The 24,230-nt window shown below is 34.7% G+C and overlaps 1 protein-coding gene across 14 annotated transcripts in view; it reads left to right on the forward strand.

The window, feature by feature from the left end:
* The first annotated feature begins 2,428 nt into the window (after window positions 1-2,428).
* The window catches only part of Nipped-B (Nipped-B cohesin loading factor), a 233,219-nt gene continuing 211,417 nt past the window's right edge, over window positions 2,429-24,230 (forward strand). For 6 of the 14 annotated variants that reach the window (XM_070213923.1, XM_070213932.1, XM_070213930.1 and 3 more), the window contains exons 1-5: window positions 2,429-2,897; window positions 15,817-15,943; window positions 16,014-16,185; window positions 16,241-16,359; window positions 16,410-16,539. In XM_070213923.1, coding sequence (XP_070070024.1) covers window positions 15,877-15,943; window positions 16,014-16,185; window positions 16,241-16,359; window positions 16,410-16,539 — 488 coding nt within the window. In that variant the 5' untranslated portion in view covers window positions 2,429-2,897; window positions 15,817-15,876. Of the gene's footprint in view, window positions 2,898-15,748; window positions 15,944-16,013; window positions 16,186-16,240; window positions 16,360-16,409; window positions 16,540-24,230 lie in introns of all 14 variants that reach the window. The other 8 variants (XM_070213933.1, XM_070213935.1, XM_070213925.1 and 5 more) reach the window with 7 other exon arrangements.

The raw sequence follows: 24,230 nt of genomic DNA on the forward strand, positions 1-24,230 counted from the left end.
CTGGAGCGTCACACATTTAACGGGATGCAGAGGCCATGTTCAAGCTTCTTTTTGTCAGAGGTGGTACGTCTGCATTCGTTTCATAGGACTACATATGTATGTAAAAAGAACGCCCAAAATCGGTATAGAAAACCCGTTGCTTATATACGTCTATATTACCACAATTTAATGCCCATAGGGCTGCACCAAAAACACTGTCGGCCTGTGTTATATATGAAGTGTAAAAAGTATTCTGAGACTTCGATGCAAACGTTGATGTTTTCGTTCACAGAACAGCTTAAATGTTGGCCAATACATACAGCAACCTGTTTGAGAACGCTTTTCCGCTCCTAACAAACTACATCTAATTCAACAATAGCCAAAAAACAATGAGCTGAAGCAATTTTTATAAAAGCTCTGATATGTTTTAAACATTTATCTTATGAATTTTATTGTATTTTTCTATATTAAGATTAGGAGAACTCATGTTGCTAGTTTATTAAAATCCATATAAATTTATCGCCATTCACCCTTTAACTTGTCAGCCCGCTTTCGATATTTATGCCTTATCACGAGATCGCGTCGCCCATCACCGAGTTTCAGTTTGTGTAAAGAAGTCGGCGCGACAACACAATTTAATAAATTTATCTTCATTTTCTGTACAAAACTTGCGATTAGACTTTATAATTTGCTCTAAAATAAACTAAGGGCCGGTTTCTCGAGTGCCGGCTAACATTTCTCGAACAGATAAAGTCCCTGCTAAGGCATTTTGGCTTTCTCGAGCATCAATGTGAGAGCTAGCTTTGACAGGGACTCGGAGTCCCTGTTAAGTGTTTTCGACTCGATAGAATGACAGCTGGTTTCCCAAAGCCAACTAAGAAAAAGAAACGAAATCACAGCAGACTTTTCCTTTGAATTATACCCAAACAGCTGATGAAATAATCGAAGCACGCCATTTTTTGCGCTTTACAGCACAATTCTGTGCGTTAACAGCACTCTGTAATTGTTTCTCGTTCAGATAAATTAAAGCAGTCGAGAAAGCGGATTTGCTTTTACGAACAGTTTATCTGGTCTTTAAGTTTTTCGAACAGAAAGCTATCAGGGACTTTGACAGGGACTCGAGAAACCGGCCCTAAAAGCATATGTAAAGAAATATTTTATTTGGTGGTGTCTTTTGCCACACGGAGTGGCATCACTTCAATTTTACGAAAGTTTTGCAGTGTTGAAATTCCCCTTATAGCCTCTTCCCATAGAGTCCATCCGTTTGAAACGTTTGGGATTTTTGACGAATGTGAAACTCGTGTTCCCACAGAACTCCATCCACCATCTACCATCCAATAACAGCTGGCTGAAGAGCAGTTGCTCAGCTCAACATTAACAAAGGGGGATTTCAACTCGGGAAAACTGTCGTAAAATTGCGTTCCCCTAATGTTATTGTAGAATAATACAATAAATAGATTAAAAAATAGTTTCAAAACATATCTGAACGTTTATAACATATCCTACAACAAGTATGCACACATATTGCTGACTGGGGGGAGCCTAACCTCCCGTACCCCACACTCCGCTCTTACTCCGCCTCTGTCTTGCCAATATTAATATGACAAATTTGTGAACAAAACCAAATTTGTGCTGTTTTTGGTAATTTATAAAAACTTTGGAACTTAATAGGAGTACAAAGTACACTTTTAATTTATATTAGTTATATTTACGAAGTGCAGAACATATTCTGACACTTTGCTGCAAACATTTATGTTTTCGTACGCACAACAGCTCACATTTTGGCCCACACATAGCAACCTGCTTGCGAACACTTTCCGCTCATAACGAACTACAAATAATTAAAAAAAAACCAAAAAACAATGAGCTGAAGCATTATTTAATTTTTTCACGACATCGATTTGATTTGTTCTCGCAGTCATCGTTCAAATTTTCACAGTCAAGAGTAAGAATTCACAGTTGCACCAAGAAAACATCGCCTAAGTATCGCATAAAAGAGCCTGTCAAAGTCCGTGAAAATTGGATGGCGGACTAACTGGGAAATTTTCGGAACTTCGAAACCTTACGGACCATCCGTTCAACGGATGGTAGATGGTGGATGGAGCTCTGTGGGAAGACCCTATTAGCTAATGTTGAGTTGAGCAACTGCTCTTCAAGTCGGCTGTTATTGGATGTGCCTTGTGTGAACACGAGTTTCACATTTGTCAAAAATCCCAACCGTTTTACACGGATGGAATCTATGCGGAGAGGCTATGACTTGATGCCTATATGCATCTCTTTTTCAAAACAAACCAACTAAATACGCAAAAAATACTAAATTGATTTTTATATCGTACAATTAAAACGGGTGTGGATGGGGCTTTCTGTGAATAGGTCATAAGGTATGTAATCTATATCAACCCTATTAATTGCTCGTCATAAAATGTATTTACCTAGTGTTGTTTTGCAGCTAAATTCTTTCACTTGCAAGTCGGCCATATTATTTAACTCGAATTAATTAAGATTTGGGCAAACTATGCCTTTGTGTTGCTTATAAAAAATTCGTTAGAGTATTAAACTGATGTTAAACTGTTAAAATTTGTTGATTCAAAGCGTTCGTAATATTTTTATGTTTATTGATTCTAAATTAAAGTTTAAAAATATAAAAACGTATACCGGGTTGCAACAGAAATCGTTTACGCTGAGTACGAGCGAAACTCTTACGTACATCAATATAAACTCAGTGCTAAGCGAACTCAAATGCACCTTCTATATTTTTAAATTTTTAGAAAATTTAAAATACTAGACAACCAACACAAAAACTAAAATTAAGTAAACATTTTCGTGACTGTGTAAAAAATAAGTAGTTGTATGTACACAAATATATATGCACTACGTTCATGTGGTAGTGAGTACTAGCAGACACTGGCTAAAACAATGTAAGACCCCCATTTATGTACAATCTACATATTTTATGTATATATTTATGTACATGAAATCATTCACGTATGTTAACTTGCATGTACATTTAAATATTAAATATTTGATTCTGTGCTTAATTTATTTTTTATTAAACTTGGGGCATAATATATTTAGCATATGTATGTACACTTGCTTTACTTTTCCTAATATAAACAAAAATGTACAGAATGGCCGGATTTCGCATCAGAAAAAGTATGCGTACAAATGCATATATGTAGTATTAGAAAAAGCCATATTTTGGGCAAAGTACGTCGAGTTTAGTACGGAGTTTGATACCCTTTGAGTTTTTTCAGCATATCCTTGGATGCAAGGGTGTGAAGGTGAGTCCTGCCCTCCAGGACATCACAAAAATGCTTTACGGGATTGAGATATACTATTATGATAGAGAATGTTGCTGTTTTACACATAAAAGCTTTGTTTTGTGGGCGCAATATTTAGGTTCGTTGTCCTTTTGGTACCAAAAGTCCTTTTCGAGTCACACTTTCAGGACGCTTTAATTAGTTGTCTAAAAGTGCATAAAACAACCAACAAAATGAGGTATATTTTATTAAAATCGGTCAACAACTAAGGGCTAGTACTCAACCCAACAAAAAGTGGTCCAAAACAAAAAACTTCATATGAAACAAAATTTTTTGACGTTATTTTCATATGAATTTTTTTGTTTTGAACGACTTTTTGTTGGGTTGAGTACTAAGCCTTAACGAGAAATATATAAAAACTTTCTTATTTATATAGAAGGTTCGTTTTTATTGAAATTTGTATGAAATTCTTGCATTACGCCAAAGCAGTTATTTGTTTGGTTATATCGCCATTTAGCCATATAGCCATTTCTAGTTAAGTAGTTGACCGATTTTAATAAACGATACCTCATTTTGTTGGTTGTTTTATGCACTTTTATACCAAGAGGACAACGAACCTAAACATTGCGCCCGCAAAACAAAAAATTTGTACGCATACTTTTTCTGATGCGAAATCCGTCCATTCTGTACATTTTTGTTTATATTAGGAAAAGTAAAGGTGCTAGAAATTAATGAGTTAAGTCAAATTAAAGCTTAATATGTGTACTAAATGTTAAAATTAAAATGAATTTTTACTAATTTTTTTAACACGTTTTTTTAAGCTTAAAAGTTGCGGAAAATATTTGTACGCATACTTTTTCCGGCAAGTGTACATAGGAACAGTGATTTCATATTTATCAGCGAAGTGTTTTGACAAAGTTAATATACATAATACATTTTTCAACTTTTACTTATAAAAACAACCCCCTCATCGAGATTGAAACATTATTATACCCGTTACTCGTAGAGTAAAAAGGTATATTGTATTCGTGCAAAGGTATGTAACAGCTAGAAGGAAGCGTTTCCGACCCCATAAATAATATATATTCTTGATCAGGATCACTAGCCGAGTCGATCTAGCCATGTCCGTCTGTCTGTCTGTATGAACGCTGAGATCTCGGAAACGACAAAAGCTAGAATATTTTTGAAATCAATTTGGCACAGAATCGTATTCAAAAGCCGTGTGGCACATCTGACTTTTGTTTTTAAAATCATCAATAAATATTATTGTTGGTTATTGAGTTTAACTTATTTGATTAAAAATTATTAATATTTTTTCTACGTATTTTATTAATACTAAAAATTAAAGATAAATGTGAGAACATTTGGTTTGGTGTAAATCATAGGATTATTAAATATTATTTTATTATAATTGGGGTGCCACATAATTACACAGCCTGATATTGATGCTTTCAGAATCTCAGAAATTATCTATCCCCACATCACTGTCTGCAAAAAGGAACAGGATTTCAAGTACACTAAAAACCAACGTCTCACTTTGCCGCTGTGTAACGCTCAGTCGATAGAAGAATATTCTATTGCGCTCTTCTGTCTTAGATTTAATTCGCAATCTCTCGCAAAATGTGGGGTTTAAACTGTAAAAAATGGGAGCCATAAGATATAGTGGTGCGATCCGGCTCGTTTCTGTACTAGGGCCTGTCTTATTTTTTTTATTTGTAAATGATTTACCAGTGTTCTTTTCCACTGTATTTGTCACCTGTACTGAGACGATGTTTAATTGTATGTTAGTAAACCATTGTTTGATGTAAATGATTGTATTAGAGTCAGCAACAATGCCCTTTCTATATTTGACACATGGGCCATGGACAACGGACTCGGTTTTACTCCGAAAAAGCTTGTTTAAGCCGTAACAAGTGCCATAAGTTTAGGTCAAACCAACCAAGCATAATAAGATACTCAAAATTTATTGATTCTAAATTATTAAAAAAAACCTTTCCTATGTTTTTTTTTTTTTGTATAAGCCGAAGTAGGCACATTCTTTATTACCACGCCTCACAAGAAATGGTTCTCGTTTTCGTGTTTGTCGATGATATAGCAGTGAAAAGAAACCCCGAAATCTGCGGGTAGGTGTGCCATAGTATGGTATACATTTATACATTTTTTAATTAATATTAAAGCGAAAAACATTTGATAACTATACAGGAGCCATTAGATATAGTGGTCTGATCCGGCTCGTTCCGACATATGTACTACCTGCAATAGAAAGAAGACTTTTGGGGAAGTTTCATCGCGATAGCTTTAAAACTGAGGGACTAGTTCGCATAGGAACGGACAGACAACCTTTAAAATAGGCATACCTGCTGCCCGAAGCTAACTTAATCTCTTGTTTGATTCTGTATCTGTGTGTGTGTTCGTTTAGGTGTAAGGGATTTTGTTTCCGTGTCTGAATCTGCATATATCTTTCTATCTGAAGTCTGACTGGACTTACTCTTAACCTTAATGGAGTTTTTTTTATTTGAACCAATTGTTTTATACAACTTTTGAACCAAAATTGATTCCGGGTGGTTAAGTAATTCACCTACAAAAGCTAATAAGAAAACATAACCATAAATACTAACGAAACCCAAAAGTTTTTTAAAAATGAAATTGAATGCCCAGGAACCAGGGACTGTAACAGTTATAAATTTTAAAATAAATGTCATCTGGAAACAGTTATTTTCCTGACTTTTATTTATGTGTCACAAAATAAAATAAATAAAAATAAAAAGAAATTTATCCGGCCTGTTCCAGTTTTCACTCGGAAGTGAATTTGATTTCATGCTAGCGGATTTAAGTCCGCCTGTCAAATGTTTGGCGGAAAGTTTTCATGTGAATATTTCGGAAGTTAACAGAGTAACAACGAGGGATATTTAAATCCTTGCAATTCTTTCGGAAGTGAGTCCTGGAACAGGTCTGAGAAATTCGATTCCGTGTGAATCTTTCGGAAGTAAAAACTAGAACAGGGCCGTATATATCTCTCAAGGAATAACAGTTATTTTGAGACTTTTATTTTTCATGTCAGAGAATAACTGTTACAGACAGGGGTGTCACAGAAATCTCTTCCAACGGAAGACGGTTGGATTTTGTATTGATGCACGTAAGAACTTTAACGGATTTCGGTTGGAAATAATTTCTGTGACACCCCCGAGAGACTTTTATTATTTTGAAAAAGTCTCTAGAAGACTTTTATTTAAAATAAAGGTCTTTTTGAAATACCTCGCTTGCCAGCAAGAAACAAATAAAACCAAATAGTTCAGAGTTCATTTATATTTATACCCGTTACTCGTAGAGTGAAAGGGTATATTGTATTCGTGCCAAAGTATGTAACAGGGAGAAGGAAGCGTTTCCGACCCTATAAAGTATATACCATAGCTCGCAAATAACTGTTGACCGATTCGTGCGGTCCCCAAATAACTGTTTTTCTCTGAGACTTTGAGCAAACAATCAGAGAGCAACCGATTGAATTGTTCGTACAGAAATTTTGCTCGCACTCAGGCGACGAGCAGTTTTTTCGGCTTTCTTTTGCTCGGCTCGCTTACAGACTGATTGCTCCTGAACGACGTTTTAAAAAGTCTTTTGCGCATGTGTTAACGTTAACGTGCTTGGGCGATATTGCTCTCCCTTTCACTCGCAAGTACTCTCAAAGGGAATACATTGTATAGTTGTATTAGTGAAAAGACTTTTTGCGATGACTTTTTCAGTCAATCGGTCTTTTAATAAGTCTCCCTGTGCGAGCGACATTCGTAACTCTCATTGAACGAGGTTCGTAACAGAGCGTCTCACGAACAGCTCAACGTAAAAGGCTTAACCGAAAACCAAAACGAAAGGAAACGAAGTGTGCTGCGCAGAGAGAGAACGGGGGGCATGCTATTTTTCGGTTGTTCTCGGGAGTAGAGCGTAAGGAAAAAAACGGTTAACAGTTATTTGCATGCTTTGGTATATACACACCTGATCATGTTAATAGATTATTTAAAACTTTATTTAGAAAGTGCCGTTTTAATTTTAACCGATGTGTTTGAAAACTTTAGGGAAATTTGTAGAAGAATTTATAAGTTAGACCCTATTAACTATGTAACCGCACCAGGGCTGCCATCACTCAGCTTGAAAAACAGGGCAGATAAGCCAAAAAAAAAAACAGGAAAAAAAAGGACAAACAAATTTAAAAAAAGGACAAAAGTAAATGCACTTCCATTTTTCTGTTTTTACCAGGGACCGTAAATAATCATTATTTGAGTTTTTATTTTAAAAAGACTACTATGATATTTTGTTTTAAACGTCAAAAATAACGTTATTTTTACTCTTGTCCACAAAGTATATGCATTTCAACAAATCTGGAAAGCAAATTAACTGTTTTGATTTTTTGTGGATTAAAACTTGTAAAAACCTGAGTAGGCCTTTTAAAATAAAAATCTCAAATAATGATTATTTACGGTCCCTGGTTTTTACCAATGGGTTATACACTACTGGTCAAAATAATAAGTACACACGTTACATCCTCATTTGCTAAGAGATATCTCTATAGTTATTGAGGCCAGACCTCCAAAACCTTTTTATTTTGCAATATTTTAATAAACAATGGATACAGTAAAACCTGTCTATTCCATGTTAGCCATACATTTGTGCAAAAGGTCGGTTTTGGTGTGGTCAAAATAATAAGTACACTTGTGTAACTTATAATTTTTTAAAATATTAAATCTAGAATGGGGCTACGGTTAGTATTTTATCTTAAGTTAGGATCATGTTTATAAGAAGTCTGGGCCAATTTGACTAAACCCGAATTTTCACACAAATGTATTTTTATCATAAAATAGAAAGTGTTTTCCTTATTTATTGCTTATTAAAATATTTTAGAACAGAATAACCTTTCAAAATAAAAAGGTTGGGAGGTCTGGCCTCAATAACTATAGAGATATCTCTTAGCAAGTGAGGATGTAACGTGTGTACCTATTAATATGATCGGGTGTGTATATTCTTGATCAAATTCACTAGCCGAGTCGATATAGCCAGTCAGTATAGTCTGTCTGTCCGTATGAACGCTGAGATCTCGGAAACCACAAAAGCTAGAAGATTGAGATTTCCACACATAATCTAAGGCTTTCTACGCAGCGCCAGTTTATTTCAGCCGAGCGCCATGCCCCCTTTAACGCCCACAATCGCCCACTTACGATTTTTAAATTTTGCTGCGCTACACCATTAAAGATTATAAATGCAATTTTGTTGTGTATATTTATACCTATCGAAATGTAGAAGACATTTTTCAAATCGGACCATTCATTAAAAAGTTATGCGCAATCAAAAAAAAAAAAAATCCATCTCCCTCGCTGAGTGCTGAGTGACGGGTATTTGATAGCCGCACAGTGGGGCGAAAAAGCCAAAAGTCTGCCTTAAATCAGCGGAGCCCTATATCGAATATCTTTTGATGGGGCATTGTTGAAGGCAATTAAATATGTAAAAAAACATCATAAGGTGAATTTTTTTAGTAAAATTTTTTTGTTGTAGAAAATTTTTAAGAAAAAATAAATTGTTTTTTTAAGAAAAAAAATATAAATAAATTACTTATAGGGTTCTTAGTTTCCCAATATTTTTTTTTAATTTAACTTGATTTTTGAAAAAAAAAATTATTCAAATCGGTCAACTATATCTTATAGCTGCCATATAAACGCTTATTACAAAGGGGAATGTCCCGGTTCTATTTCAATATTGGTTCATATAAATTGGGATTAAGTCATTATTTATTATTTTAGCTCTATGCTTACCTTTTTTTTAATTGGTCAATGATATCTTATAGATGTCATAGAATCAATCAAGGAAATATAGCATATTTTCAAAAAAAAACTGGTAGAAACCGGTATTTACTTCATATATGTATTTTTAGTAAAATAACATAATTTAAAATTTTAAACCCAAATTTGTTTATTAATTTATCATTATCTTCATCAATACCTTCACATAAGTAAAATATCTTCATGATGTTAGGGCGCGCGAATGAACCAGGGCTGACGATATTTCAAATTATGAACATTTCTTGCTAACTTAAACTGCGGTTTTCTCAGAAGAGGCACAAAAGGGCAGGCTAATTTTTTCAGAATATGTAGTTAAATATCTAAACTTTTTTTAAAAAAAAGAATTAAACGGGGATCTAGGGTGTAACACTACTTTACGTCCAAGGATATCAAAAAAATCCCTTTTTTTTTGGACCACTTTTAAAAAATTAAAAAAAAATAGTAATTATGTATCTAAAATTTTTATTTTTTTTTAATATTTTAAGAATTGGTTGCTCTTAAAATTTCAATCGTTACATATACAACTTAGGCCCTTGGGCGCTTTCAGAAAAATTTCAAAGATGTGTAAAAATACCTTTTTTTCTTATTGGCTAAAATTATATTTCGAAAAATCCACTTTATAAATCTGTAGTGGGAGAACCATTCAACACAGATCACTCTTTCCTTTTGATGTGTATAGAGAATTCAATTGTTTTTAAAGTTGCATTGCAACATTTTGGAAAATCTTAAAAAAAAAAAAACCATTTTGGCAGGCTTTTTGTTCTAGGCGCCCCACAGTGAGTCGGGACACAAACCCGACTATAGCGTTCTCTCTTGTTTTTAATCTGCCATTTTGACATTCACTTATGAAACTTCACGCATTAGGTACTGATCGAAGAAGTAGCTGTTTAGCTTAAAAAAAACAAAAACAAGTTTTTTTTCATTAATTTTTTTTTAAAAGGGCCAAAATACCACATTGAAATCACTAAGGACGGCAGTCCATGTAGTGACGAAGAGCTTGAAAAAGAGGACAGTAATTTGGGACACTTTTAAAAGTCAATAAAAAACACTCCAAAAGTACTCCAAACTTTTAGAAACTATTTATTTATGTTAATTTATTCAATTTTTGTTCGCATTCACTTTTTTTTCGTCCATTTTTAATTTTTTCCCAAAATTTAAGAAAAAACAAGAGAGAACGCTATAGTCGGGTGCCCCGACTATGAGATACCCGTTACTCAGCTAAAGAGAGTGCGAAGGAGATTGAGATAAAAACTTTAATCCGCCGTAACTTTTTAACGAATGGTCCGATTTAAAAAATTTCTTCTACATTTCGATAGGTATTGATAAGCACCACAAAACTGCATTTTTACTTTTCCAAAATACTGAAATTTTTGAATCGTATATAAGCGATTGTGGGCGTTAGAGGGAGCGTGGCACCCATTTGAAACCAACTTGCGCTGCATCGAAACTGCTAGAATCTGCATGCAAAATGTCAATCTTCTAGCTTTTATAGTTTCCGAGATCTCAGTTCATGTTCAGACAGACAGACAGACAGACGGACATGGCTATACCGACTCGGCTAGTGACCCTGATCAAGAATATATATACTTTATAGGGTCGGAAATGCTTCCTTCTAGCTGTTACGGACTTTTGCACGAATACAATATACCCTTTTACTCTACGAGTAACGGGTATAATTAACTAGGCAGAAAGCGACCTCTTCACTTACACGCTCAAAATGGCCCAACTTACACAGAATGGGTAGTTTTGGAAAAAAATTAATAAGTTTTTTCTTACTGTCAAAGTAAGCAAGTTTTTTTCACGGAGCTGCCACGCCCCCTCTAACGCCCACAATCGTCATAAAAGATTTTGAAATGTGTCTGGCGGCTACACTTTCACACTTTGCAGACCTATGAACAAAAGAAGATTAACCGAGGACGGAAGCTAACTTCGGCAAGCTGAAGTTTTAATACCCTTGCAGATTTCACGAACTTAAATTTGACTACAATGGCAAAAATAAATTAATAAAAAAAAAAAATCATAATTAAAAAAATAAAATTTTAAAATTGTTCACCCTGTTGTTCCTATGGGGGCTATAGGATATAGACGTACGATCGGAACGCGCTTTTACCCTGATCAAGGTATGCACAAAAAAATACGATTTGGAAAGGTTCATGTCATTAGCTTTTACACTGCGCGAAATATCCTGAAAAACATCAAATTTTTACCGATTTTACCCTATTATTCCTATGGGAGCTATAGGATATAGACGTCCGATCGGCACGCGCTTTCACCCTGATCAATGTATGCACATAAAATACGATTTGGAAAACTTCATGTCAATAACTTATACACTGCGCGAAAAATCTTCAGTTTTTGCAAGTTATATCCGATTGTTCCTATGGGAGCTATAGGATATAGGCGTCCGATCGGGTCCATTTTCAAACTTGATCTGCGTACACATGTTTTAGGATGACTGTGAAAGTTTTAAGTCACTAGCTTTTAAACTGAGCTCGCAAACGGTATTGAAACAGACGGACAGACGGACATGGCTATATCGACTCCCCTGTTGATCCTGATCAAGAATATATATACTTTATGGGGTCGGAAACGTCTCCTTCACTGCGTTACAAACTCCTGACCAAAATTATAATACCCTCTCCAAGGGTATAAAAAGATTGCACCCATCAGACAATTGGATACTTACTTGGATGGCACGCTTGTGGAAAACTCCAGACTTAGACTGCAGCACTGCTCAATTTTTGTAATGAGTCTTTTTTTATTCACTGCACACAAAAAAATTTGATTGTTAAAATTGACCAACAAAGATAGTTACGTAACTATTAAAATAGTTACGTGTATTTTGTTTTTGCTTTGGGTGTGTGTCTTTGCTAATTGTGTGTATTTTGTTGTTGTGGAATAACTATTTACTTAGTAGAATGGACCATTTTGCTGGTTGGGGCCTGTTTGACAATTATTACAGTTGATTTTACCAAGTTTTTTTTTTTTTTGTATGTGAGTGTTTATGTAAGCTTATATTTTTTTATGTATGATGGACAGTGGGCATAAAATACTGTTGCCCATCGAGGGTCTTGTTGAAATTTTTATTGATGTTTTATGGCCGTTTTCTAGTCCGTTTGGTTTTAACCCTACTTTAAATTTAACAAACGAACGAGAAAACGGCCCTTACTGTAACTCAGACATATCACTATCGCATTAATTTTCTAGTCCAGTTGCTGTTTGCCCCATCATCGCTAAAATCAAGCTTCGCTATTTGTTTTCGCTTGAAGGTTATAAACTTTTCGCGATGTGCTATATAGTGTCGGCTTACGCAAGTATTGGCGGCTAGCTAATTTTTTTTAAGATTGATGTTTTTTGTTTTCAAGTGACGGCGCCAGACTTTGTTTTCTAAAATGTGGCTCTGCGATGATACCAGTTCTACGAGATGGATCAGTAATAAACATAGCAAATAACTGTTGACTGATTCGTGCGGTCCCCAAATAAGTGTTTTTCTCTCAGACTTTGAACAAAGAATCAGAGAGCAACCGATTGAATTGTTCGTACAAAAATTTTGCTTGCACTAATCCGATGAGCAGTTTTTTCTTTTGCGCATGTGTGTGTGCATAGTTCAATTTTACAAGGTAGTCCCGTCGGTATTAAACTTTTACTTACACTGATAGCTATAGGTATAGTATACTATAGTATGTGCGAGTGAAAGTGCGAGCACAAGCACGTCAACAGTCTGAAAGTCGAACAATCAGGCAGCCGACGGGTCTACCTCGTAAAGCTGTATTATTTTTGCCTTTTTCAGTCAATCGGTCGTTTAATAAGTCTCCCTGTTCTAGCGACATTCGTATCCCTCATTGAACGATGTTCAGTTACAGATCGTCTCACGAACAGCTCAACGTAAAGCGGTCAACAGAAAACGAAAACGAAAGGAAACGAAGTCTACTGCGCAAAGAAAGAGCGAAGGGGCATGCTATTTATACCCGTTAATCGTAGAGTAAAAGGGTATATTGTATTCGTGCATTCGTATGTAACAGCTAGAAGGAAGCTTTTCTGACCCCATAAAGTGTATATATTTTTGATCAGGGTCACTAGCCGAGTCGATCTAGCCATGTCCGTCTGTCTGTCTGTCCGTCCGTCTGTCCGTCCGTATAAACGCTGAGATCTCGGAAACTACAAAAGCTAGAAGGTTGAGAAGGTTCTTGGGCTTCCTACGCAGCGCAAGTTTTTTTCAGCGAAGCGCCACGCCCCCTCTAACGCCCACAATCACCCACTAACAATTTTAAAATGTGTCTGGCGCCCACACCTTTAAAGATTCCGAGAAGTATAAATGCAATTTTGTTGTGTATAATATCGAAATGTAGAAGACATTTTTCAAATCGGACCATTCATTAAAAAGTTATACGCAATCAAAAAATTGTATATATCCATCTCCCTCGCACTCCCCTTAGCTGAGTGACGGGTATTTGATAGTCGGGACAACAACCCGACTATAGCGTTCTATCTTGTTTTTATACCCTTGCAGAGGGTATTATATTTTCAGTCAGATGTTTGCAACGCAGTGAAGGAGACACATAAAGTATATATATTCTTGATCAGCATCAATAGCCGAGTCCATCTAGCCATGTCCGTCTATCCGTCTGTCCGTTTCTATGCGAACTAGTCCCTCAGTTTTAAAGCTATCGCAATGAAACTTTCCCAAAAGTCTTTTTTCTATTGTAGGTAGTACATATGTCGGAACGAGCCGGATCGGACCACTATATTTTATGGCTGCCATAGGAATAATTAACAAAATAATAGAAAAAACTTTATAGAAAGTAGGCTTTTTGATTTTTGACAATGTAAAAACAACATTTTAGGTAGGCATACCTGCAAGGGTATATAAACTTCGGCTGGCCGAAGTTAACTTCCTTTCTTGTTTTATTTTTTTTAAGACAATACATTTAGACCGGTATTTGACTATGTATTCTTCTTTATACATATGTCTCCATTAAACCAATCATATTGTTTGGAGATTGAAAGATAAAGAATGGACCCTTTTTAGACGGTCATAACATTAAAATTTGGATTTTTAGATTAAAAAAAAACGATTTTTTAAGCTCCCAAGCGATTGTTGGCAAAGTCTGTTAGTGCTGGACCCCTGAAACACTACAATGCCGCAAACATTTTTGTCCATGGCACAAATTTTTTTTCAAGTTAAAAATGTAAAATTTTTCCCCTTATCGAATCAATACCCTGCAGGAAACGGAATCAGTTTTGGACTATTAAAATACTAGTTGGGTCAAGAAGGTTAACTAGTTCAAGTTATGTCCATTTCCTTGTAACGAAGTGGTCCATTTTTCATATGCTTGTCGTCGGAAACAACTAGTCCAATTGCTACTAGTTTTGCACTAGTGACTGTTAACCAATTTATAATTACAGCTGTTAAACTACACTCAAAAAAATATTTTCACGAAAAAATTAAAAATAATCTCTAAACCATCAAGTGATTGAATTTCACTAGTACTTGAAGATGCCTAACTTGACGCTCTCCTAATTTAGTATCCAATCAATAGGCGCGGTCCTTAGAGAATTTCTGATAATTATTATGTAATCAAATACAGTAAATGATAATTAAATGGAATTAAAACAAACTTACTTTTTTTGAGGCAAGCCGCCCTCTCTAGGACTTGAACCCGGGACCTTTGGATTTGTAGGCACACTAACTGATTGAGCCATACACGCATCACATTTTGTAATGCCCTAACAAGGTTTATGAATTTTAGTGTGACATAATTCATAAACAGTGATTTTTCACATATATATTGCCTCGGACAGATTAAACAAAGTTTAAAATAAAACTAAAGCATCACCTAGCAAACAAAAAACAAAAAAAAATGTACAGAGACTGGGGATTGAACCGAGGACCTCGAGTGTTTGATTTGTTTATTGTTCAATTTCCCAAGACATTTACCCTCTAGGCTATATTTTTGGATCATATGTGTTTCATTTGCAACTAGTTAAATTCCAGTTGCCTTTTAACTAGACCCTAACATGTATTTGTTCTACCAGTTAAATATTTTTAAGGTTTTTTTTGTCAGAAAGGTACTAGTCCGAGACAAGTTTATTTTCTACTAGTTTTGTATTAATCATTTTTTCGACTAGCACAAATTTTCTAGACCCTGTGTAGTCGAAATGCATTCAGACAAATTCCGGTTGCTTTATATTAGTTATTTAACTAGTTGTTTTTCAGACTAGTTCGCATTTTTCCTGCAGGGTACTTTAGAGCAGCGGTCGGCACACACATTGACATTTTGTTTTATTTTTGTGTAAGTAATTTGCACTGGGCAGCTTATCGATGTGTGTGTGTAGACCGCTGTTTTTACCCACTTGCCATCAATAAAATTGGATAAGTATTGCCAGGGAAGAAACTCACACAAGAAGAAAAAGTGAATTTTCGTCGACGGTAAGTCGGCTGCTCATGTCGTAAAAATACGTTTAAGAATCATAAAGAGAGGAACTGAGCCCTGAATTTTTAAGTGTTCTAACCTACAGACATCTGTACTAACACTTTTGTTTACAACAATTCATTATTTTCTTAAAGTACCTTTGTTTTAGACATACTCCAACGATTTCCCGCTCCTGTGTGAATTTTTAAGTGTTCTAACCTACAGACATCTGTACTAACACTTTTGTTTACAACAATTCATTATTTTCTTAAAGTACCTTTGTTTTAGACATACTCAAACGATTTCCCGCTCCTGTGTGGGATTAATTTAACATTTGAGTAGTATTTTGCAGCCTTAATCATTAACATCACAAATTCTATTGGACTAAGGCTGTAATTTAAGATGGGAGACCGTGACATCCCGACTGTACCTGTTACAACTTTAGCTGGTTTAACCAGCACTTCTGATTGTAAGTAATACATCTGAGCATTTCCATATCAATAACATATAAAGATTCTTTTATTTATTTTTAACCCCAGTGCTTAGCGAGTTACCTGTGCCAGATTCGCTTCAGAGTGCAGCGTCTTTAAATAAGTCGCTACTGTTCCATGCTTTGGTGGCTAATGAATCGAATAATTTACTTTCTGTCCGTGATGAAAATCTTGTTCGTCAATTGGTTACTGCTATTGAAAGGACAAACTCAGACAACATGTTAGTAAGGTTAATTTATCTATTCATCCTTTTAAATTTATTTACTATGTTTCAGAGAGTTAAAGTCACATTATATAATTGAAGAACATGGGGTTCACATTAATACTTACCCAGAGCTACTCCAGGGAATTTATAATTTTCGTCCAGCGGTTTTTAACACTTCAATCAAAATAAGTAAGTAAAAAAGAAAAAAAAACACCCAATAAAAATAACTTTATTTATAGTCACTCCTGAACAACAAAACACCGCAAATGTTCGATTCGATTTAAATACATCTTTAACTAATTTGTTAAATTCAAATAAAGATCCATTGCAGGAGCATTACTCTCAGACATGTATTAACCAGCTTACCAGGTGCGGAATATAACTGATTTATATTATAATAATTATTATATATATATAGGGGAGAGGTCTGTAGGTTGGTACACCTTTTGTTTTTAATATGCCATTTTGACATTCACTTATGAAACTTCACGCATTAGGTAGTGATCGAAAGGGTATCCTATTAGCTTAAAAGAAAACAAACAAAAAATGTGTTTTCTTAGGCCTAGTACTTACTTCAATCAAAAAGCCAACGAAACGAAAGTTTCTATACAAAAATGACAGGCGGAAAATTTCGTGTTCAAAATGACTGTCAAATAAGGCTGATTCTTTTTTAATTTTTTAACAGTTTAAATACTAATGCTTCAAACCTCTTACCAATTTTGAAAAAAAAGTAAAAACAAGAAAGGAAGCTAGCTTCGGACAGCCGAAGTTTATATACCCTTGCAGATCATTCCTATTAATTACAAATCGAAAAATGTTACATTTCGCTATTATTTCTTATTAATTTTCCGATCGTTCCTATGGCAGCTATATGATAAAATTAAAATCGAAATTCGGAAATATTTAAAAAGAGTCATATCCCAGAGTAGAAGGGAATACAATAAACGAAGCAATAATTTTTTTCCTATTAATTTGCATTTAACTTTCCGGCAGTTCCTATGGAAGCTATATGATATAGTGTCCCGATTTGTTCTAAATTTTATTCGAAATTCATAAATATTTAAAAAATAACATTCCCAAGAGTAGAAGTTAATATTTCAAAAAAATACCGAAGCTAGAATTTTTTTAACTTTTTTTTTTCGATCTTTCCTATGGGAGCTATAAGATATAGTTGTCCGATCCGGCCGGTTCCGACTTATACACTACCTGCAATGATAATAAAACTTTTGGGAAAGCTTCATCCCGATAGCTTAAAAACTGAAAGGCTATTTTGCGTAGAAACAGAAGGACAGCGGGCATGGCTAGATCGACTCGTCTAGTGATGCTGATCAAGAATATATATTCTTTATGGGGTCGGAAACGTCTCCTTCACTGCGTTGCAAACTTCTGACTAAAATCGTAATACCCTCTGCAAGGGTATAATAAACTTTTTTGGTGAAAAATGGTACACGAGTGTCTCATCTTAAATATGGCTTGAGCCTGTCTTCTAATGTTTAACCCAAAAGTTACTGAAAAAGACTTAAATGAAGAATAAACATTTTTTATTGGAAATGTTTTGAGAGAATTGAGTGTCCCAACTTACAGACCGTCCCAACTTACAGATTTACTTACTTATAGATATATATATATTCTCAAAAAAAACTGGCCATCCAAAATTGAATTTTGATGCATTGTTTTCCGAATTGCTATTTCAGGGTTGTCGCATGTAGGGCTGCCAACCAAACCACAGTTTTTGGGCAGACATTTTTTGAGAAGCTATATTTTTTTATCAAATTATGCCCCCATCGAATTTTTGTTGAACAAATATTAAAATTATCCTAATTACAAACCACCTAACAACCATGTAAAGGGAATTTTGCGATGGCCATATTTGTAAAAGTTATACAAAAAAACCAGATCGGCAAGGTAGTTTTTACCTAACATATTTATGCAGTGAAAAATATAGCACCACAAACACAACCAAATTTTAAATAGCTACCCAATAACTGTTGAAATGCTAGACTGTTGAATTATAAACTCAACTTCTAAAAATGACCTCGAGTCCGCTAACGTACTCAATAGTAAACATAGGTCGATTAAAATCACTTATCATAAATTAAATATTGAATACTTTAGCGGAAACATAGGTCGATTAAAATCACTAATAAATTAAATAAAAAAAAAAGAGCTATGAAAAAAAATCGAGTGCAAACTTGGAAAAGTTTCGAAAAAAGGGGTAGGAGGGGGGGGGTATTCTTTTTCCTTGTAGATTAACATCTTAAGATTACAAAAAAGAAGTTTTGAGTCAATCGGACAAAAAATAGGCTAAAACTAGTGAAACTTTTATAAATAACACAAGTGTACTTATTATTTTGACCAGACTAAACCCGAATTTTTACACAAATGTATTTTTATCATAAAATAGAAATGTTTTCCTTATTTATTGCTTATTAAAATATTTTAGAACAGAATAACCTTTCAAAATAAAAAGATTTGAGAGGTCTGGCCTCAATAATAATATAGATATCTCTTAGCAAGTGAGGATGTAACCTGTGTACCTATTATTTTGGCCAGTAGTGTATAATTCTTGTTGTGTTCTTTTTTATTACCGAAATGGTTTTTAATTAAATAAATACACCTCCTAACAAGGTAAAAAACTAGTGACGATCCCACCTTCAACATACAAAAGTTCTGATATCAACATTTGTGAGGAAGAATTATGACACTCGTCATTGAATACACTTTCTAAAATTTCTTCATTCCGCCCGCCCTAGCAAACTTCCAACCTTTTTCTTCTTCACTCTTCATAGACAGTTTCCATTGCAGCGTGCCGAATAAGATAATTTTAGAAATTTGTTTATAGTATTTCAAAATACCTTTAATATTAGGTTAAGCAAGTCTGTAGCTTTAGTATTTCGCAAGTTATGGGCTTATGCCATTTATAGCTGTTTTCCCGCTAAACTAGCGAGTTTTCCCAAAAGTGGTAGAGCTAATGTTTCATATATCGAGCTGTTTAACACCATATAAAATTTGGAAGACTTTAAAACAAGGTTTTGGGAGAAACTGACAAACAGAATTTAATTTTCATATAGAATAGTCCCCCAAAATCTTGTATTCGGTGTATCTTTTATCATATGACCCTAGACTAGATGGACTCGGCTGTTGGTGCTGATCAAGAATATATATTTTTTATATGGTCTTACTGAAATTATAGTACCCTCTCCAAGGGTATAAAAATACCAAATCAATTTGGATGGCCTATTTTTTCGGAGAATGCCTCATAAATAAAATTCCATGTGATACGGTACATCGAAATATTTTTGTTTCGATAGAGGATTGAAATAGTACTACCCGCATTTTTTATTTTTTTTTTATCTTTTACCATTTTGGTATCGATATTTGTAGAACTAAGCTTTTGAAAATTCATACAGCACTTCAGAATCGTTTGAGCTTGAGCTTTTGTGGTTTGATGCAAAGTTGCTAAACTAAAATCAATTCCTATACTAGTAGGTCATGCGAATACAACTATTTATTTACCCACTTCGTGAAAAATTTATAAAGAAACATCAGTATTATTTTTTTTAATGTAAAAGGCTTATTCCACGTGAAACGTAACAAGCCAATTTGGGTCAAATCTCAGAATCAATCGAAACTTCTTTCGATAGGGGAAAAATATAAGGATGTTTTTTTGTTTTTTTTTTATTTCTTATCGTTTATCTTTAAAAAATATTTTTGTAAATTAGCTCTGATTTTTCAGTTATGCATCACTTGAGACTGGAAAATAACTCAAACCAGTCTCAAGTCCAGCATAACTGAAAAATCGGAGCTAATTTACAAAAAATATTTTTTAAAAATAAACGGTAAGAGATAAAAAAAAACAAAAACCCATCCATATATTTCAATCCTCTATCGAAAAAAAGTTTCGATTGATTCTGAAATTTGATCCAAATTGACCTGTCACGTTTCACGTGGAATAGCCAAAAGCATATTTCTGTAAAAGTACGATTAGAAATTCCAAAGAAGCCAAATCCCACAGCGTTTGACGGCACAACCAAAAACCATACAAAACTCCAATAAAACTTTAGCATTTCATGTTATATGTTTTTTGTTTTTTTTACCCAAAATCAACGATAAGAATTAATATTCTTGAATACAAAAAGTTGCTCACCGTACCCTACAAAAAGTTCGTCACGATACCCTACAAGGTACACTTGTAGCAAAAACGGTGTCGCTCTCAAACGGTGCAAAAAAAAAACGCCAAGTACCAAAAACTGTTAGTAAAGACTTCATTTATACGCGCAAAAAAAAAATCGATTTTTTTCTTATAGATTAACACCTTAAGATTATACAAAAAAAAAGTTTTAAGTCAATCGGACAAAAACGTTAGAAGTTATGCTAAAATAAGTACCCTAACCACTAAGACTTTAGGTACGTAAGTGCATCTTTAAGTGCTTTTTTTCCTCGAAACCACGTTTTACAAGTCCGTGTTCATCGGCATTTCTAAACGGCTTAACCGATCGTTTTCAAATTCGTCGCATATTTTTCTGCATAAAAAAAAACCCGCCCCCTATGAAGCGTTTTTATAACCTTGCAGAGGGTATTATAATTTCAGTCAGATGTTTGCATCGCAGTGAGGGAGACGTTTCCGACCACATAAAGTATATATATTCTTGATCCGCACCAATAGCCGAGTCTATCTAGCCATGTCCGTCTGTCCGTCTGTCCTTCTGTCCGTCTGTCCGTTTCTATGCAAACTAGTCTCTCTGTTTTAAAGCTAACGCGATGAGCGATCCGAGCCGGATCGGACCACTATATCTTAAGGCTCCCATAGGAATATTCAAACAAATATAAGAAAACTCATTGTAACTTTGTAGGCGTTTTGATTTTTGACAACTTAAAACAAAATTTAAATAGGTCCGCCAAATCTGGAATCCCTGGAACTGCACCGAGTGAGCCTTAAACTATAGGTATTTACTTTATCTGCAAGGGTATGTAAGCTTCGGCTGGCCGAAGCTAGCTTCCTTTCATGTTTTTATATTTTTTAGCTTTAAATCAAGGACCGTAACAGTTATAAGTTTTATTGATAAAACTCGCACTGAAAAACTTATTTCTGATTTTTATTTGTATTCCTCAAAAATAACAGTTATTGTTTGAGTTTTATTATAAAACTCATGATCATGATGAGTAAAAAAAAAAAAAATCATCAATAACGATCATGTGTGAGTTTTATTTTATAAAACTCAAAATAAAACTCAATTCGCTTTTTTGGTTGGTTCTTGTTCGTTTGGCCCTGTCGTTTTCGTACATTTAATAAAAAAAATTTTATTTTAACATTAAACTAAAAAAAAAAAAAAAAATTGGCCTTTTTGTACAACTTTTTTGTGAATGCAGGATAAATAATGGTTTTTATGAATCTGATAACTTTCGATTAAGATGCAAGATCTTTTAAGTTTTTCGCAATACAAAGTTAAGCCGGAAGAATTCACGAATTGTATTTGATCCGTTCTTTCATAAAATTATGACGGGAAAATATCATGGCCATAATTGAGAATGCAGCAATATTTCAGTTATGTGACTGTTTTCACTATTCGCGATTCATTTGACCTAATGAATTCGCGTTTTTTTTTACCTTAAGAATTTGCGGATTCTCTTGACAAATATGAGAACCTCAAATTAAAAATTATTTCATCGCTCCAAAAAAAAAAAATAAGTTTAAAGATGGATGGATAATTAAGGGCCGGTTTCTCGAGTGCCGGCTAACATTTCTCGAACAGATAAAGTCCCTGCTAAGGCATTTTGGCTTTCTCGAGCACCAATGTGAGAGCTAACTTTGACAGGGACTTGGAGTCCCTGTTAAGCGTTTTCGACTCGATAGAATGACAGCTGATTTCCCAAAGCCAACTATGAAGAAGAAACGAAATCACAACTGACTTTTCCTTTAAATTATATCCAAACAGCTGATGAAATAATCGAAGCAAGCCCTTTTTTGCGCTTCACAGCACAATTCTGTGCGTTAACAGTACTCTGTAATTGTTTCTCGTTCAGATAAATTAAAGTAGTCGAGAAAGCGGATTTGCTTTTACGAACAGTTTATCTGGTATTTAAGTTTTTCGAACAGATAGCTATCAGGGACTTTGACAGGGACTCGAGAAACCGGCCCTAAATGTTCAATTTTACCATGACAGAAAACTGTGCATACGGACTCTGAGCTTTATTGAGCTAGATAAGGCTCATACCTCGCAAAATTTGTGCTCAGAAATAAACTTAGTATTGTCCGAATTTGGTATAGAAAGCAACCAATTATATTATATATATAAATTAGATTATATTATATAAATTAGCGAATTCTGATGAAATATTTGAATGCGATTTTTTTTTAGAACGTTGTTCAAACATGTCGGTGTAAAATGGTGTTGGTTTTACTCAAAACTTGTTTGCCGTTTTTTTTTAATTCAGTTCCAAAGACATTCGCTCGGGACATGTCGCTCGGGACATTTTTTCCGACTGTTTTGTAAAGTGGATTTCTTTACCTCTATCCCTCAATTGCTGGATGTTTTGCTTTTAACTTAATAGTTTAACATGTAAATGAAGCAATCAGTACAGAAAAATGTCACATATAAGCATTCCTATAGGATAAATTAACAACAGAAGACAGGTCCAAAAAATAATCATAAATAGTCATAAAAATAATCAAACTATACTCCAAATTTGTAGTTTAGCTCAGGATCCAACTCATTAGAAACTAATATGGCGGCAAAATCATGTGGAAATATGTTTTATTCAAGTTTAAAGGTTTTTGGCTTGGTGGACTTTTTGGTGGAAGTGCCCATATGGGATCATAATTAGACCCGTTACTCGTAGAGTAAAAGGGTATATTGTATTCGTGCAAAAGTATGTAACAGCTAGAAGGAAGCGTTTCCGACCCCATAAAGTATATATATTCTTGATCAGGATCACTAGCCGAGTCGATCTAGCCATGTCCGTCTGTCCGTCTGTCCGTCTGTCTGTCTGTCTGTCTGTCTGTCTGTCTGTCTGTCTGTCCGTATGAACGCTGAGATCTCGGAAACTATAAAAGCTAGAAGATTGGCATTTTGCATGCAGATTCTAGGAGCTCATACGCAGCGCAAGTTTGTTTCAAAAAGGTGCCACGCCCCCTCTGACGCCTACAAGCCCCCTTTAACGCCCACAGTTTTGAAGCTATTATGAAAATAGTAACTGATATGTATTCGCTTCGTCAATACCTATCGATTGGCCAAGTAAAAATTGCCACGCCCACTCTAACGCCCACAAACCCAATAAACGCTTAAACCTGGCCAGCGCCTACATTTCCGCCTTTCATGACCAGTAGTACCAATATCTGGCGGTAGATGGCGCAATAATTTATACACTAGCGCCATCTAGGAAATGGCATTGGAAAAAATCTGCCTTTTTTTCTGTGGTCACTCTAATTCACATTATGTTAATGCAAATTTTAAATTATTTGAAATGGGGCGCGCATTTTGTCTCTTTTTGCTCGTAGAGAGACGGAAGATGTGCTAGGCAGAATTGAAAGTTCTAGAAAGCCTCTTCTAGAAAGAGATCCTTGGGTAAAAATCGAGCGGCGAAAAACATATAAGAAGGCATATTTCTATTAAGTTGTTTAGCTGAGTAACGGGTATCTAATAGTCGAGGCACTCGACTATAGCGTTCTCTCTTGTTTTACCATGAAATGATTGGATTGGAATTTTATTCACTTTCTATAAAAATTTGCAATATTTCCCGCTTAGACCAACGTTTGTTTTGGCGGATTGAAATTTATTTGGTTTATTTTCTTCAGTCAAATATTTCGCGAATTTTTAAGGTAAAAAAAACGCGAATTCATTAGGTCAAATGAATCGCGAATAGTGAAAACAGTCACATAACTGAAATATTGCTGCATTCTCAATTATGACCATGATATTTTCCCGTCATAATTTTATGAAAGAACGGATCAAATACAATTCGTGAATTCTTCCGGCTTAACTTTGTATTGCGAAAAACTTAAAAGATCTTGCAACTTAATCGAAAGTTATCAGATCCATAAAAACCATTATTTATCCTGC

Source organism: Drosophila takahashii, chromosome 2R (genome assembly GCF_030179915.1).
Source record: "Drosophila takahashii strain IR98-3 E-12201 chromosome 2R, DtakHiC1v2, whole genome shotgun sequence".
Lineage (NCBI taxonomy): Eukaryota > Metazoa > Arthropoda > Insecta > Diptera > Drosophilidae > Drosophila > Drosophila takahashii.